General features: G+C 41.8%; 2 protein-coding genes across 2 annotated transcripts; one reads left to right on the top strand and one right to left on the bottom strand.

The window, feature by feature from the left end:
• Positions 1–42: 42 nt before the first annotated feature.
• On the top strand, positions 43–11,758 carry LOC125481464 (CUE domain-containing protein 2-A-like; the record flags this gene model as incomplete). The annotated part of the gene is made up of 4 exons (XM_048593042.1): positions 43–209; positions 6,458–6,507; positions 7,931–7,991; positions 10,380–11,758. Coding segments are annotated over 4 exons (425 nt in total), but the record flags the coding sequence as incomplete, so codon positions are not given.
• Positions 11,759–12,085: 327 nt separating this feature from the next.
• Positions 12,086–18,627, bottom strand: fbxl15 (F-box and leucine-rich repeat protein 15; the record flags this gene model as incomplete). Its single annotated transcript, XM_048593043.1, has 3 exons — positions 12,086–15,102; positions 16,517–17,019; positions 18,392–18,627. Coding segments are annotated over 3 exons (929 nt in total), but the record flags the coding sequence as incomplete, so codon positions are not given.
• Between the last annotated feature and the right edge of the window lie 610 nt (positions 18,628–19,237).

Consider the following 19,237-nt stretch of genomic DNA (forward strand, 5'->3'; position numbering starts at 1 on the left):
TTTTGCTGTTTTTTTTTTTGTTTTTTTTTAATTTTTAGGAAGGTTGTGCCAAGGTAGATGATGGCATCCAGCTGCTTGTAGAGATGTTTCCATCCTGCAGTCTGTCAGTCATGCACAAAGCTCTGTCTGTGGCTAAAGGCAACTTGGATTATGCCGTGCAGTTAATAATGGAGGGTGCGGTGAAGCAACCCAACACTGCGACTATGGAGGTAAGTCCATTAGGCATTTAAGTGAGAGAGCAAAACATTAAATTGTCTGCATTGGTGTTATTGTAACTGTAATATTAAGCTAATAGTTCAATGGTTATTCCTAATGTTTTTACCGTGCTTTAAACTGGAAGTGATCTCACCAATATACACATTTAATTACTGCACTGGGGATGTGTCACCCAGTGCCAGAAATGGAATATTGAGGGAACCCTCCGCATTCAGCAGATCACTACTGAGGGGGCGCCGCACTGCGGGAAGGAGCAATGATGATATGTTTGCGTCTAATTTAAGCCATAATGACAGCGTACAATTAGTATCACCACTACTATTATCTCAGCCCTCTTCCTCCGTGGAGATGCTTGTATACTGTCTGATCCTTTGAGCATTTCCATTGAGAGCACCTTCGTCTTGATAGGGGGACCCATGGCAGCAAGGCTGAGGCTTCTGAGGGGTCCCAGTCTCAGGAAAAGGCAGGCCACTTAGGACCGGGATTGGAAGAATTTTCATCTCTCGCAGCGTAGTGAACTTGCAGAATTCTCTACCACATAAGACAATGGAGGCCAAGTCTCTGAATATATTTAGGGAAGGATGTAGATTTCTAGACAGTGAAGGTATCAAGCGGCATAAGAAGACAGCAGAATTATTGAAGCTTTGAGATAGAGAATCAGCCATGATTATGTTGAATGGCAGAGTAGACTAAATGGCCTACTCTTGCCCCTATTTCTTCTGACCACATGCTAAGTCCTGTGGTGATGGGGGAATTAGTGATAGGGTCAAGACTGTGAACTTGGAAATCCTTTTGAATTTGTGCATAGGCAAAAGATGCTGAACATCGTTGGACATCTGCGTTTGGACGGAGCTATCTTTGGTCACAGCATTTGTCAATTGAACAGATCTCTTCACGATCTCCTTCGTTAATCCCAAATTGGCAAGGGCCCAGAAAAAGTACAACAAAAATAGGTCGTCGTCGCTACCAAATCCAGGAAGTATGCTAAGGAAATCCTTCCAGAGAAACCTCTAACGTGAAGGTCTTTGTGACGAGAAAAATCCAAAAAAAGTGTGGAGAAATACACCAGAAACTCTTCATTGCTTTCATCAGTCTGACTGAGGGATTTGACTCTGTAAATTGCAAGGTTGTGTGGATTGTGTTCCAAAGATTTTGATGTCCGTGAAACTTTACCTCGACTGCTTCATGGCTTGACTACAACTGTCTTGAGTGGGAGATCTGAAACAAATACAACATCAGGACCAGGGTTGAGCAAGGCTGTTTCTTAGTCCTCATACTATTTCATTTCAAAGAGCAACTGCCAGCACTATCAATATTAAATACTGCCTCAATGGAAAACTCTTTAACCTCAGTTGCTTCCATGCCAAGACTAAACTCACGACAACGGACATACAGTTTATGGATGACTGTACTGTCATTGCTCACTCTGTCCCAGGGTTGCAATTTTCTAAGTCAGTTCAGTTTTGTACACGAGACTGGAACAGTCCTAGATATTTCTCATTTATTCTGCATCATTGGTAAGGCTGTCATTTTATTGCCTGCCTCTTACCAAGTGTCTTGCTAGGGCAGTTTCACAGGGCAGGTTAAAGTCAACCACATTGCTGCAGATCTGAAATCATACATAGGCAAGACCGGGTAATGATGGCAGGTCTCATTCCATATTGGTGAACTAGCTGTTTTTTTTTTTTCAAACAGTCGGTGATGATTCATGGTCACCATTGTTGAGACTAGTTTTTTTTAAATTCCTGATTTGACCAGTTGAATTAAATTCCACCAGTTAGTGTGATGGGCTTTGTGAACCTCTGTCTCCAGAGCATTAACCTGGGACTTCCTGATTATTTGTTCCGTCACGTTACAACTTTGCAACCATCACTGCCATAGAACTCCCATATGAGTTGAGACCAGTCAAATATTCCACCTCTCATACAGGTTTAAGGAGAGACTCTGGAATATGTTAAGCCATTCCAGACCTTGGAATGCACAGTCATCGAGTCTTGCAGCACAAAAACAGACCCTTCAGTTCACCCAGTCTGTACCAATTCCAATTTAAACTAGCCCCACCTGCCTGTTCCTGGACCATATCCCTCCAAACCTTTCCTATTCATGTCTTTTAAATGCTGTAATTGTCTTCCAGAAGTTCATTCCACAAGTGGCCCACCCTCTGTGTGGGGGGGAAAAAAGTTGCCTTTTATGTCTTTTTTTTAAAATCTCTCTCATCTCACCTTAAAAATGTGCCCCCTTGTTTTGAAATACCCCATCCTAGGGAAAAGACAACAATCATTTAACTCTATCTGTACCTCTCATTATTTTATAAACTTCTATCAGGTCACCTGTCAACCTCCTACGCTCCAATCATAGAATCCCTACAGTGTGGAAACAGGCCCTTCGGCCCAACACGTCCACACTGACCCTTGGAGCATCCCACCCAGACCCATACCCCTATAACCCACCTAATCTAGGCATCCCTGAACATTACAGGCAATTTAGCATGGCCAGTCCACCTAACCTGCACATCTTTGGGCTGTGGGAGGAAACTGGAGCACCTGGAGGAAACCCACGCAGACACGGGGAGAACGTGCGAACTCCACATAGACAGTTGCCTGAGGTTGGAATCGAACTCTGGTCCCTGGTGCTGTGAGGCAACAGTGCTAACCACTGAGCCACCATGCCGCTGCAGTGAAAAGAGTCCCAGCCTATCTAGCTTTTCTCTATAACTCGAACCTTCCATACCCAGCAACATCTTGGTAAATCTCTTCTTAACCCTCTCCACCTTAAAATATCTTTCCTATAACTGGGCTACCAGAACGGGATACAACATATCAGAAGAGGCCTCACCAAGGTCCTGGGCAACCTCCACATGACTTCCCAATTCATATACACCCAAGGAGTGAGCAATGAAGGCAAGTGTGCCAAGTGCCTCTTTAACCACTCGTCTATATGTGACACAACCTTCAAAGAATTATGTACCTGTGCCCCAAGGCCCTACCATTAATTGCATAAGCCCTACCCTTATTTGTTGTACCAAAATGCAATACCTCGCATTTATCCAGATTGAACTCCATTTGCCATTTTTCAGCCCATTGACCTAGTTGATCAAGATCCCTTTGTGATCTTAGAAAACCTTCTTCACTGTCCCTTATGCCACCAGTTTTGGTGTCGTCCACAAACTTACTAACCATGCCTTCTATAGTCTCATCCAAATCATTTATATAAATGACAAACGAAAGAGGACCCAGAACCGATCCCTGTGGAACACCACTGGTCACGGGCCTCCAGTCCGAAAAGCAACCCTCCACCATTACTCTCCGTCTCCTGCTGTTAAGCCAATTATGTATCCATTTGGCAAGGTCACCCTGAATCCCATGTGACCTAACTTTAGTTTACCATGCAGAACCTTGTCAAAAGCTTTACTAAAATCCAAATAAACGTCTATTGCTCTGCCATCATCAATCTTTTTGGTAACTTCCTCAAAAAAACTCATGAAGTTTGTGTGACCTATTTCCCTCGCACAAAACCGTGCTGACTATCCCTAATCAATTTTTGCCTCTCTAAATGTTCATAAATCCTGTCTTTTATAGTCACCTCCATCAAGTTACCCCACAACTAAAATTAGACTGTCAGGTCTACAGTTCCCCGGTTTCTCTTTACAACCTTTCTTAAACACAGGTACAACATTAGCCACTCTCCAGTCATCAGGCACCGCTCCCACAGTTATAGATGATGCAAATATTTCTGCATAGGGTCTCTCCATTTCCTCCCTTACTTCGCAGAATGTTCTGAGATACATTAGATCAGGTCTTGGAGATTTATCCACCTTTATATTCTCTAACACCTCCCTAACGACCTCTTCTGTAGTGTGAACTGTTTTTAAAACATCTCCCAAAAGGGCACCATTGACAGAGATCCAACGCTGGATAAGCTGCTCAGTACGGCCTTCAAACTATGGCGCAGAGTATTTCACAACAAAGACTTCCACACATTCAACAGAAATGCTACCGTACAGAGCAGCTGTCATTACACTCCTGTACTATTGCGAGACCACTATATGTATGAGTGATACATAAAGGAGCTAGAGAAATTTAACCAGCAATGCCTCCACCACATCCTCCAGATACAACAGAGGATTATTGAACAATTCCTGGTTTCCTCTTTGAAGCCAGTTTCACAAGCATTCAAGCAAAATACTTGATCAACTTTGGACTTGATTTTTGCACCTGGATGGCTGAAAAGTATCTTCCTTCACGCCAGGTCCTTAAAAGACCAGTGTTTCTGGGGAGGACAAAGGAAGCACTACAATGACACTATAACTCCCCTTGAAGCTTGGCAGCATTGCACTTTTGTTTGTCATTTATAAAAATGATTTGGATGAGACTATAGAAGGCACGGTTAGTAAGTTTGTGGATGACACTAAATTTGGCAGTGTAGTGGACAGTGAAGGTTAACTGAGATTATAGAGATCTTGATTGATTGGTTCAATGGGCTGAGGAGTGACTGATGGAGTTTAATTTGGATAAATGTGAGTATTGCATTGTGGTAAGACAAACAAGGGCAGGACTTATCGAATTAATGGCAGGGTCCTGGGTAGGGTTGTAAAACAGAGATCTAGGGGTTCAGGTAAACAATTATTTGACATTTGCATCGCACATAGATAGGGTGGTTAAGGCATTTAGCACGCTTGACTTCATTGCTCAGACTTTTGAGAATAGGAGTTGGGATGTCATGTTGAGGTTATACAGGACGTGGTGAGGCCTCTTCTGGAGTCTGTGTCCAGTACTGGTTTCCTTGTTACAGGAATGATACTATTAAGCTAGAGAAGGTTCAGAAGTGGTTTACCAGGATGTTGCCGGCAATGGAGGGTTTGAGTTATAAGGAGAGACTGGATAGATTGGGACTTCTTTCACTGGAGCGTAGGAGGTTGAGGGGTGACCTTTATAGAGGTTTGTAAAATCATGAGGGACATAGATAAGGTGAATAGCAAAGGTCTTTTCACTAAATTGAGGGAGTTCAAAACTAGGGGGCATATTTTTAAAGTAAGAGAAAAATTTGAAAAGGACACTAGAGGCAACTTCTTTCACAGAGTGATTAATGTGTGGAATGAGCTGCCAGAGGAAGTGGTAGATGCAGATACTGTTACAATGTTTAAAAGATATTTGCATAAGTACATGGAAAGGTTTGGAGGGATATGGGCCAAATGTGGGCCCTGCTTTAGTTTGGGAATGTGGTCGCTGTGGACTAGTTGGACCAAAGGGCCTGTTTCCATTATGTAGACTCTATTGCATTAATGACTGGGAGGAGCTTGTTACTAATTGTTCAAAATGGTGATGACTGCAGCTTAATGGGTCAGTTTTTTTGAGTTAGTGTATTGTTGATGAGGCAAAGTGGCAGCGGAGAGGGGAAGAAAGCAAAAACAAATCCCACATTTTAGGTCTCATTACCTCATGGCATGTCCTGCTCCATGTGCCAAAGCATCTGTGGGTCAAGAATTAGTTTGCTCAGTCACCGTCCCACAACAAAGCCTCGTAATTCTAAGTAGGCATTATCCTTGAATCGAGGAACAGGTAATTATCTCAACATCCAGGCCACCACTTGTTATACAATTCTAATCAAATGATAGTTCTTCATGACTTCAGATACTGCTTCAATTGTTTACATTTTTTATAGTGCAAATGCATACATTACATTATGATGCTGTCTATGTAATCCATGATGTGAGTTGGGGATATTGGGCTGTTTCTTTCTTCTGTATTTCTTAATGCTCTGATATCCGGTATTGAACTGATCCAAAGGGCTGCTCCTGTTTTCTGCACAGGGGAATGCAGCACCTATCATCGTCATACAGCACAGAAACAGACTCTTCGGGTCCAGCTCTTCCATGCCGACCAGGTATCCTAAACTGATCTAGTCCCATTTGCCACCATTTGGCCCATATCCCTCTTAAACCCTTCCTATTCATGTACCCATCTACATGCCTTTTGAATGTGATTGTACCCACCTCTGGCAGCTCGTTCCACATGCCCTAACCTTGCCCTAACACTCCACCTGATCTTCTGTACAATGTTCCCACTCCAAACCTGAGTGAGATTAATCTCTAAATTGCTAAAATGTAGACTGAGTAAGCCAGCTGTCTGGAGGCATTGGCCAATGTAAACAGTGGATGGATAAAGATCGGTACAATGTACTGCAGACTTAGTATGGCATTATTTCCATTCACCTGTGCGAACGTTTTGTTTTTGATTTTCAGGAAACTCATCCCAAAACAGATAAGAAGATCAAAGCGAGCATCTTGGAGAAGTGAGAATTAAGTCTGTGAACAGCATAAGACTTTTATTTGATTGGGACACCAGGACAAAGGGAAGTTGTGACCAATCGATGTTTCCACACGGAGACGTATGGAAACATCGAACAGCAAAGGAATGCAGAATGTAGAGCTGGATGAACACAGCAGGCCGAGCAGCATCAGAGGAGCAGGAAAGCTGACGTTTCGGGCCTAGACCCTTCTTCAGAAATTTCTGAAAAAGGGTCTAGGCCCGAAACGTCAGCATTTCTGCTCCTCCGATGCTGCTTGGCCTGCTGTGTTCATCTAGCTCTACACCTTGTTATCTCAGATTCTCCAGCATCTGCAGTTCCTACTATCTCAGGAATGCAGAATAATGGTTTTTCAAAACAATTTATTGGCCGGGGGGAAAACGTTTACATGAGAAAGAACAAAGTTGGTGGAGTGTGAAACAGACATAGAGAATTTTAGAAGAGAGGTTTTATTTTATAAATGGAGAGCGAGAAGTTGAAAGAATGGCAGAGGATGGGAATAAAGTGGCTGAAAGGTCAACATGGCAAACAGGAGCAGGAGTAGGCCATTTGGCCCAAGGAACCTGCTCCTCCATTCATACAGATCATGGCTGATATACCTCAGTGCTATTTTCCCACAATATTCCTTGATAATTTTAATATTTGGAATTCTACCACGTATACACTCAGTGACTGAGCTTCTGCAGCTCCCTGGGGTAGAGAATTCCAAAGATTCACCTGCTTGAGTGAAGAAATTCCTCCTTATCTCCGTCCTAAATGCTTGGCCCACATCTTACAAGACTATGTTCCTGATTCCCCATGCTAGATCCACCTGCATCCAGCACTATTACTAGACTGGAGAATGAACAGTAATCAACTTTGGGAAGGTAGAGGTAGCACAGAGGATTAGGGAATGGGTTTTAAAAACTCTTCCACGATTTATGAACGATATTGGTAAACACTGTATTTGCTGACCTTCCCAGTTGCCCTTGTAGGTGTATTTGCAGCAAATTTTAACTTCAGATTTTCTGGTTCATGTGGTTGCAAGAATAAAATGGACATCTCCCATGCTTCTGAACTTTGTTTCTAAAGGCAATTTAAAGCAAACTGAGATGTTTCCAAGTGAATTGACAACTGCAACAAAATTTCAGAATTCTTGCGCACATTAGTGTGCAAACTTACAGTTTAGTATCTGAGCCCCTTTGAGGCTTGAACATCAAAGAATCTTTGATATTTTTGTTTGTAACAATTTAATCAGACATTTGACAAGAGAAGTGTGACTTTCTTTAGTTAGGAAAATACAGGTTAAATCAAATAAATCCCAAATTTTCAAATGCCTTGCCCAGACTGCTACAGAGTAAAGTTTTGTGTCCTTTGCACAGACTGAGATTCTTCCTAGGTAAAATGTGTTTTCAATATGGTATTCCAGGTATATGATGGTGGATAATGAGGATGATGTCAAAACATACAAGCCAATTGCACCTAAAGAGGTAAGAGATTATCTGGAGTGTAAATCTTGGATTAGGATTTGAGGGGCATGATTGACACTGCTATCCACATTGAACTTTATTTGCTGCCTGTCGCCCACCATGTGTATTTTAAAATTCCTCAACGACCCCACTCCATCCCACTTCTGTAATCCTTGCCAGCCCTTACATTCTGCAATCTCAACCCTCAATAAACCTTCAACCATAACACACCAGTGCTCTGGAATTGTATCAGATATCAATAAAATCTCTCAGTACAGATAGAGGCCATGTTGATGCCAGATCTTTAAAAGAACTATCCCATGAGGCCCACTCTCCCTGCCCTTTTATCATGGTCTTGCCTTTACGGATCCTTACCAAGTTCACTTTTGAAAGCTGTGATGGAATGTTTCAAATGCCTTTTCAGGCTGTGTATTCTAGATTGAGGTAATTAAGATAATGAGTGCTAAAGTTCCTTTCTCCCATCACTAAGCACACAAGGAAGTTGTTTAAAACCAGGCCAGTTGCTGGTCAATATGATGGACACCTGAGCTGTTAATGTGCCAAACCCCCTCTCTTCAGTGCTAATGGGAAAAGAGTCGAGATTGGGATTAATTTGGACAGTTCTTCCAAAGAAATGTCATGGGCAAGATAGGTTGATAGTTTTCTCCTTCAATGCTATAAGATTGTTTTCTGTTTACAGTTTATGAACTGTGCTGTATTGGTCTCACTGGCTTGTTGTTTCTTTTATTTTTCTGTTGCTGATTTCCAGCAGATATGTTTCCTGTTATTTTAATTGGCCCCTCCTATTCAATCTGAATGAAACACAAGACTTGCCATTTCTTCATGACTACTGCAGTATTGCAGGAGTAACTCCCTGCTAACCAGTGAAAAAAGAGCATTTGGCCCTCCAGGGAGTGTCAGTACAAGCACCTATGGTATTCTGATCTTAACCTACTCTGATGCAAAGTCAACCAAGTGCCTCCCTCTTGATGTAAAGATTATCATTTTGAGTATAGATTAGTAAAATTGAAAATATGGCCTGATAATTTTAACAAAAAAAGTCGAGGAAAGTTTAAAATGGGATGTTGTGTTGCTAATAAATAGGCCCTGGACAATGAAGAACACCAGGCACAGGAAATTCTGGGCTATAAGCTGTTAATGTAATGGTTGGCCTTTGAATGAAGAGGTGCAGAAATGAATTGCATAGCTGAATTAAACAATTAGTTGTGTTTATCATTTTGAAAAGCTTTCCTTTATAATTCAAGAACTAGATGAAATCATTTGCAAAAATGTTTTGAATAATTTGATAGGTCTTGCCCAGGAAGTTTTTGCAACATGATCTTTATACCAGCTTGCAACTTGCTTATAAGTACGTGTCTGCCTGTGCAGTTATGATTTTTTGCTCTAGTTCAACTGTGTTAAATCAGGTGCATATCTGACAGAAATTTCTAACAAGTAGCATGATGCCCAAAATCTTAAACCATGGATCTTGAGCACAAATTGATCTTATTTGTTTGATACACTCACTCATGTTTCAAGTACAATAGTAAGTGTCAAATCCAAGACAACACTCAGATTTCCTCAGCACAGGGGTTTACTGGAATACCTGTTTTTAGAAATAGGTACCCCTGAATCCAAGAAAGTCTAATTAATCTTGACATATTCTATTTACTGAATATTAGCAAGAATGTCAAGGCCTGGGGACAATGCGGAGAACAGTTACCCTGGGGTGAAGGACTTCAGTTACAGAAATCTTGAGAAGCTGGGACAATGGACACAGGCTGAAACAGTCCAAATAATAGAGGGTATGGTGAGCAAGAGGGTATAAGGAGAAGCTTCTTCAAAGGGATTCTCTTCTGCCATCCAAATTGGTTCAATATATTGTTTCTCACCAAATCGGCAGTAAATACTGATTGAGCTATCCAGCAGAACAGGGACAGCCGTATAGCTATCAGGAAGTAATTTTGACCCAGTGACAGTGAAAGAATCGCAATAGTTCCATGTTTGGATGGTATGAGCTCGGGGGCAGCTTGACGTTGGTGGTGTTGGCACACACTCTAGTCACACCAGCTTTGTTTGAAGGCAAAGTACACCTGCTCTAGCCCAGTGCATCTCACAAGTTTTCCTAATACAACCCTACTTTGAGCCTTGAAAAGATGTCATTAGTGGTAGGAGGTGAAGTGTCGCAGGGAGAGGGATTCAGCCACTGCTAACTCAGCTCACAACCCCATGTGGTCCTGACCCCCACTTTGGGATGCCCTGCTCTAGCTTTAACCATGCATCAAAAATCCCGTATCCACCTGTGCAAATTTTCTGTTGCCTACAATTGGCAAGTATTCAATGGGAGTAAAATGGGCACCACTAGACTGATTTTTGACTGATAGAGCTGTCTCCTCTGCTTCCTATCAGGCTCCCAAGAAGCTTATCCGATACATGGACAACCAAGTGGTGAGCACCAAGGGGGAACGATACACTGAAGTCAAGAAAACTGAAAGTGAGGAAATGAAGAAAACCTACATCAACCTTAAACCTGCCAGGAAATATAAATTCCACTGAGATGCCAGTTGAGTGCTTCCTGCCAAATCCTCAGTCCCAGCATGGGCTAACTTCATTCCCTTGCTTCCTGTATCCAATACAGCTCAAGGATAAAATCCTTTTCCTTTAGAACTGGACAATGGGTGGGGTAAGAGTGCAAAGCATACATTTTCTCTTTCTTACAAAGGGGTCTATGTCACTCAACTACTAAGAACACTGATTTCCTTGTTAAGACCCCAGCACTTTTTTTTTTTTCCCACTGTACATCAATACTGTGAGCACTGCACTGTTGCAGCCTTGGGCTCTGCATCTGGTGGTATACAAATGCAATAACATTGTACAGCTGAATTCTGACACACTGCTTCAGAACAGCATTATCTAAACATAGCCTTGATGTCAATACTTCAGTAGTTTTTCTTTAACTCGCTTCCCATAGGATGTAAAGATTTGTGGGTTTGAATGGAGTATTTTGTTTAAAAATTGTCCCTCTGTCAATTGATTGGTCAAGCATGGGACACGTCACCAATCCATTGGTAATCTCAAACTGTTTTATTACTCTTTGTGCTCGCTTCAGAGGCTACTATGACCAACAGAGCACCTTTAAAGGAAAAGTAAAGTCATTTCATTCAGATGCCTCTAGCTGAAACTATACAGAGATGATCATTGAGCTTCCTTTGATAAATTGGTCCAGATGGGATTCACTTCTTGTTAGAGGAGCTAAAGACTGTATTTTTAATGAGGAAAGCTGCTTCCCTTTTAAAGAATTTATTGAGTGGAGTAGCCTAGTTGTTTTAAATTATTTTATATTAATAGAACTAAAATTAGGTTTGTTAGCAGGCTTACAATGGTTCATTAAAGAATAGGAGCAAGAAAGTTTGAACATGTTGCAGATGCACAGTGATCAGGATGAAAATTTTTCAGTAAACGTGGTCACATTGTGTCCAGAGCTATACCTCATCAGCTGGAATTTGGTTAACATATAATATTAGTATAGCACGTTAAAAATGAGGTGATTTTGTACATAATGATTGAAACAATGGGGGTGAGTTGAGGGTTGAGATGGTTTTGTTTTAATCACTGTACCTGTCTTTGAAAGAATATAGCAATCTGTAAAGAATTTGTACTGCTTTTATTATAATCTGTTCCCTTATGTTTACAGTGTGTATGATGTTCTGTGGTACTACTGTTCACACCCAGTAAATTTGCTGTGTTGTTTCTCAGTAATAAAATGGGTTTTAATAGTTTTGCTATCAGCATGCTGCCTGGTATTTTTCATGTCCTTCAAGGAAAAGGACCTTCCTCATTGAGCTAGTTTGAGCCAACACGTCACTTCAGGTACACACTGTTGGCTCTGATAGCCTAGTAGCAAACTGCACTAGTGTACAAACAATCATTAGAAAGACACCTCATGGCATTGACAATATCGCTGTATCAGAACAATAACTGGTTTAAATCAGCATCCTTAATTAAGAATGTTGTTGGCAAGTACTGTGGTTCTTGAGCTCAATTATTCAGGTGAGAAAATAAACTTTAATGACGTTTTCCCAGGATGTTCCCAAGTGATTCATAACCACAACACCTTTCTTTTGCATCAGCTATTTATTGGCAAACAAAGGCAGCCAATTTGTGCACAGTGTTCATAGACAGCAGTGACCAGGACTGAAAGTTGGTCAGGATCTCCAGCCTTTTGGAAACATTAGTCAGGATATCAGAGAGAACATCTGTAATCTTTCATGGCCCATCTGAAAACCATATAACTAACTGTTTAGCTTGCCTTCAATGCTGCATAGTAGTTTCAGCTTTGATTATGTCTCAAAGTACTGGAATGGGGCATGGATCCACAGCCTTCTTATGATATGTTTTTTAAAAAAGCATACATTTGTGCATTTCAGTTCTAAAATAGCTTTACAATAAATTCCTTAACGCTAAAAATATTCATGTCAACATCATTGTATGTACATCTATCAGTCTTCTCAGATGAGGCAAAGGAACAGTATCAGAAATGATACTGACTACTGAACTTGACTAGAGAAGCTGACATTCGCCAGGCAGATAAGATTAGGGGAAATTTACAGGATATTTAAGGTTGAGAGGGTTTCAAAGAGTAAATAAAAAACTTGTTTCTACTGGCAGGATCATTAGTAATAAGAGTATACTGACTTAAATACAAATACAGAAAATGCTAGAGAAATTCAAGTCGAGCAGTATCTCTGTCTACTGAGGCTAACGTGACTCTTTATGAATAGTAATACCAGACTCAAAACATTAACTGTTTTTCTCTCTCCACAGACAGTGCTAAACCTCTTGAGTTTCTCCAGCATTCACAGTAACTTGCCTTTAACTGATTTAAGGTAATTAGCCAAAAGAAACAGAGGAGATATTGAGAAATTTCTTTTCTTCTTACACGAGTTATGATCTGGAATGTGCTGCCTGAAAGAGTGCTGGAAGCAGATTCAATCACCACGTTCAAAAGTATAATATATACTTACTCAAAGGACAGCTTTGCCGAGTCTCGGGGAAGGTGCATAGGAGGTGGGATAGGTTACATCTTGTAGTTAGTGTGTTTTATGTCTCCCTTTAAGCGGTAAATCACAGGGACTGGCATGTGTGCAATGCATCAAATAGCAGCCCCCTCCTTAGTCTGATCCTGGGGATGCCTTTTAGAGCTGACATCAAAAATGGTTACAAATGGCTGCAAAGAATAGGAATTACCTGGAGCTCAGAGTTGCTTGGTGCTTTATTTGGGCCACTCTGGAACTATGGCCAATGTTGGAAATGCTGTGGGTGGTTCTGTGCCACCTATTATGGAATCAGTGTTAACTGATCAGCCATCACCAAATTGAAAGGCCTACTCCTAACAGGAAGCATCATGTAAATCCAACATGCTACTATTAGGGATCAGTTATTAAAGACTTAAACTAGTGTGGGGTAAGTTGATTGCCTTTCCAAATTTTAAAAGTGTAGACAGTGAAATAGTTCCTGAAGAAGGTGAATTTAAGACCCAAATTCACAGTATAAAGAGGGGGATCAAGATAACTTTGTGAAAAGGTAGATAGAATAGAATCCCTACAGTGCAGAAACAGGCCAATCAACCTAACCTGCACATCTTTGGACTGTAGGAGGAAACCCACACAGAATGTGCAAACTCCACACCGACAGTTGCCTGAGGCTGGAATTGAACCTGGGTCTTTGGTGCTGTGAGGCAGCAGTGCTAACCACTGTGCTGGTAGATGGGGTATTGCTACAAGTGGATCTTGAAGCTCAACTGTCTGTTCCAAGAAAATCAGTGAGACCAACTCTATGACCATAACTTCACTACCAAATTATTTCCCAAGCTATTAACAGTAGGGAATTTTCTGGCTTAAGTGTGAGTTCTAAAGCCAGGCACAGCTCACTTCTAACTTCACTCCAAGATACAAAAAATAATCTTGTTTCAATTGTTCCAGGATGCTCCTGTCCCCCTGACGAATTCGCTGGTGTCTCAACTCTTGCATCCTCTATTGTGCAGGGTTTACACATCTATGTGTGTGTCTCCTCTGCCACTTGCATGATTTGAAAGTCTCCAATCCCCATCAACTTTTCACTGTGGACATCCAGTCCCTCTCCAAACTGTCCTCAAGGGTAGCCTGTGGTTCTTCCTTGAACGTGTCCAACCATTTGCCACCACCTTTTTTTATCCCAGCCAAAAATCCAACCTTAAATGATTTTGAACACTCGCTGCAGGTGAAACATGTTAAGATGTAAACCTGTCTTTTTGCAGGATGTAATAAATGCACTTGGTCCTGAGTTTACTCAGGCCCCCTTTCTAACCTTACCCGTCGCATCAGTAATTTTGATAAATAAATTTATTAACTCTGCTTCAAATTAACACAGTCACTTTCACATACCTCTGTTGCTATGCCTTCCATTGACTATTATTACTAGTCATCAGCTATACTGTACTATCTATAAATACTCCACCTGTTACCTTGCAGATCACATAACCTCTTTTAAGAATAACCTCTTAAATAGAATAAATACTTGGACCTTTTTAGATGAGTCAGATAGACAGGACCGTTGATTCACTGTTAATGTTCAGTCTGTAAACAGAAGTAATACCATCGCAGTCCACATAGCCACACACAATATACAGTACCAAAAATCATTTACAAAGGAATGTAGTCTCAATGACTCTACACCACAGCAACCCACACCTGAACAAGGTGTCAGTAACTGGTGTCGATTCCATCCAATATCACACTGAGCAATGAGTTATTGCAATGGTGATACTGCAACATTTGACAAAGGATTAGCAGTTCACTGCTGAAATATTATACCATCTACTTTAATTGAAGTTTACGTAACCACTATGAGTTTTGAGTGCATGTATGTGTTTAGGGGGAAGGGGAACCAGTTCAGCTGAATAGTTTAGATCTGAAGATTGATAAATGGAGCAACACCCACAACATCCTGCAGAAGGACAAGTGCTCGCTGGAGCGGTGGCTGCACGTCAATGTCCACTCCTCTCTTGCGCAAAACTTCTAAACTCCTTTCAGTGATGTTATGACAATGGTTCACTTTCAGTGAGTGGAGTTTCGTGCAATATTCTGCAACTGTCCTGGAAAACACAAGGAGTTGGAAGTCTTTTCTAGTACAGATCACAGGTACAGCATGTCACAAAACCACTGACTATGAAGGAGGGGAAAAAAGAACTAGCATTTGTTAAATGACATTTTTTCCATACAACAGCAGCTGCATTTCAAATCAAAGGAAAAGCACAATCTTTATCAAAATGCTATTGGTTTACAAACACTTCTTGTTTTTTGTTGGATTGTGAAAGCTCAGAATAAAACTTCAGGTGGAAATTTTCACCATATCTTAATTTAAGCAAGAACTAGCTCAGGAGGACTCCCATCTATTTCCCATGCGATGATTTGTTGGTGTAATATAATTCCCTAGATCCTGGAATCCTGAAGACAAGCAGCGCTGTGGTGATCTGGTCTGTACCTGCCCAGGACCCATTTCCATGAGAAGTTACTGATTAACCTGTAGCAACATTGGGTGTTTTTGTTTTCCCTCTCCAGACCCTGGGGACAATTATTTATTGCTATTGATCTTGTCACACCTACTATAAGCTGATTCTCACACCCCAATACCACCCGCAATGGTACTGTCAGACCCTACCCATCCTCAGTGCTGTAATACTGTTCTGAACCTAATGTACAACCTGAGCTTCATTTTTATTTTTAGTACATTTACTTCAAGAAAACAAAGTGTGCAGATTTCAGACTAGTTGTACTGAGAAGGTAATGGATCTGATACAAACCAGTGGTTTGCAAGGCCATTTCAGACAGAAGTTGACTGGAATCACATGATACCAGAGCAGGTAAGGACGGCAGATTTCCCTCATTGAAAGACATTAATGAATGAACAGTTTCAATGAACAGGGTCACTTTTTATTGACTCAAATTTTTCCAAATGCTTTTAAACTCCATCAAGATGGACAGATTGAGAACTTGCTTCTGATCATTTTCTTTATTCTTTCATATGATGCGGGCATTGCTGACAGGGGCAACATTTAATATCTATTCTTAATTGCCCTTGAAAATAGTGACTTGCTCAGCCATTTCAGAAGGCAGTTAAGAATCAGACACATGTAGACCAAACTGAGTAAACAGCAAATTTCCTTCCAAGAGTGTTAGGGAAGCAGATGGGTTTTTATAACAATAGTAACTTAGTTACCAATACTGAGACTACCTTTCAGTTCCAGATTCATTACCTGAATTCACTTGAAATACCAATTTCTGGGGCAGAATTTGACCCAATGTCCCTACAGTATTAGTCTGGGCCTCTGGATTACTAGGCCAGTGACACTACCATTATGCCATCTTCTCCCAACTGTGAATCCAAAATTGTAAATAACTTATCCATTGTACACATTTCTAACAATTGGTTTGCACACCCTAATCTATTTATGGAGGGACACTTTACTGAAGTCCAGAAGATTTGAAGTTCAGACCTTTGCTCTTTACCTCATGCACTCATTCCTAAGGCGGAGACAGCCAGTCAGATCAAGGTGTTCTAGCTCACTGCACTGTTTCGCCACCTCCTGCACCGAGATATCACTGAGGTTTGCGTTGACCGCTAGAGACAGCGACCTGATCTTTCGACACTTCCGGACAAGGTAACAGACGGCTTCATCGTTCAGCTGCTTGCAGGCGGTCAGGTCAACTGACAGAAGCTGGCAGCAGCGATCAGCCAGACTCCGCAGGGAGAGGGGATCCACCCAGTCGCACTGCCTGAGGGAAAGGTGCTGCAGGTTGGGGCAGCTCAGGGACAAGGCGACCAGAGACCGTCGGCTCAGACCTCGGCAGCCTGTGATGTCAACCTTCTCCAGGTGATGATTTTGACCAATCACCGGCAAGAGCTCACTATCCGTCAGCCAATCAGAGCAGCTCCCTACCATCAGGTGGTGAAGTACCGTGTTGTCTTTCAGTATTTTGCAGAAAGCGTGTTGAGGGATGGCAGTCCCGACCTGAACTCAAATGAAAGGAAGAAAGAAAAGGAGTAAATATTTCTAACCCTCTCGTTTCGCCCCTCAAAAACTCCACCAATCATTCCGTACTGGCCCAAATTCCTCCTGTCACTTGCCGGTTACCCAAGGTGATGTAAATGCTAGTGTTCTATTCACCACACAAACCTCCTCCCTCTTCATTGGGATATCCCTCTACTGCCTTCATTTGTTTATGCAGCTTCCCAGTAAATGGCTAAAGATCCTGCTATTCCCCATTCACCACATCAGGAAGGTGCAGTACAGGTGAAATCTAGGACCTACCACTTTGATGCAATGCGAAGTCCAGAGTTGGCAGCCTTTTTATACATCCCCAGCGCCCTCCATCAGCTCCTGTTTGTGATAAACTGTGTAAAGCTAAGTCTCAATCAGTTAACAAAGGTGAGTGGCATCAAATTCCCAAAACATTCAGTATTCACAAGGTGTAGAGCTGGATGAACACAGCAGGCCAAGCAGCATCATAGGAGCAGTTCCTACCATCTCTGATACAGTATTCACAAGGGTTACTGCACTCCATATTGTCTCAATAACAGCAGGACGCCTTGCTAAGGCCACAATCCCACTGTGAAATAAATAAGTGAAAGATAGCTTCCCTGTTATTTTTTTCATGTTGGTTATTTCTAATAATTCTCCAATTCTTTCGGCCACTGCACTGGCCACTTCCATTTAGAAGTACCCTGTTCTTGAACCGGATCGCAAAATTCTCTGGATACCAAGACTCATCACTCAGGCTGTCCTGCAGTTTGGAACAAAGCAATTCTATCAATCTCTTCGTTAAGACTGATGTGGTGTTGTATGGTAATCACCAATGCCTGGCAAAACATCTCTCTCCCTGCAGTATACATAACAACAGAGCCATACCCAAGCCCTAATCAGAAGCAAACTTTCATGTGGTGAACTCTTAACCCCTTGATCCCCTAACTCCAAAGAGCTGATGACTGGAAACAAGAGAAGAAAATAGAATATTCCACCTTTCCCATGTGGCACAGTCCTGATTATAAAGTCAGAGAATCTAATAGCACATAGGGAGACCATTCATCCCATTACAATTATGCCAGCTCTTTGGAACAGCAATCAAATCAATCTCGTCCCAGTGTTCTCTCACCATTTTCTGCAACTGTTCTCTTTTTCAAGTTTAGATCCAATTTTTTTTTCTGAAAACCACAACTTATTTTGCCCTCCTGCCCCCACAACCCCTCCTCACTTTCAGATAGTGAATTTCAAATCAGCAATATGACCCTGGCCAGTAGTAAGCTTCCCAACCCACTGTCCATTCCCCTGCTGAAGAACTATTCACAGGAGCTAGTAGGTAGGCGCTGTGTCCCCAGCAAGTTACCTGCGAGGTGTCCAGAGTGTGGTAGTTTGCCAAGTAAAGCTGGATCAAGGTGTGGAACTGTTTGCTAACCCGTTGCAGGCAGACCAGCTGGCACAGCGGGAGGTGGCACAGGACATGAGGAACCAGCACATCCTCCCAGGGCAGCTCCAAAAGCTGGCACCTAGATTGAAAGAAAGACAGTGTGAAGCAGGAACGAGATACAGTGGTTGCCCAATTGGAATCCAGCAGAGAACAACCTTATTACATATCCTAATGATGTCCCAGAGCACTGAATGCCAATGGATTACTTCTTCGAAGATTCCAGTCACTGCAGCCAAATTGATAGAGGATCCCACAAACAACAATGAGACAAGTGCCTGGTTAACTTGCTTTTTGAATATGTTGGTGGAGGGAAAAGCATCATGCAATGTCTCAGCAGGCAGCAACAACATGTGAAGCACATCAGAAGATTTATACAAAAGGCTATGGATGTCTGGGTTGATGCAAAGGCTGAAATCTAAGCACCAGATCTAGACATTCTTTCCCCAATTTTAACTGCTATATATATATATTACTTTGTCCACAAACCCAGAGGACTCTCATAGCCTCCCCTAAATGTCAATGTACGTGCCATTGTACCATAGGATATATCACAACTTTGGCGTCAGGACATCGGGTGGGTGAAGGCAGCACATTTCTTAAATGTGAGAGATTGGAAAGTATTGATGTACTCAGGCTCGGAATTCTTCAGTGACTAACTCACCTCCTGACTCCCCAAGGCCTATCCACCATCTATAAGGCATAAGTCAGAGTGTGATGGAACACTCCTAACTTGCTTAGATGAGTGCAGCTCCAACAACACTCAAG

Source organism: Rhincodon typus, unplaced genomic scaffold (assembly GCF_021869965.1).
Source record: "Rhincodon typus isolate 14 unplaced genomic scaffold, sRhiTyp1.1 hic_rhity00002254, whole genome shotgun sequence".
Taxonomy (NCBI): domain Eukaryota; kingdom Metazoa; phylum Chordata; class Chondrichthyes; order Orectolobiformes; family Rhincodontidae; genus Rhincodon; species Rhincodon typus.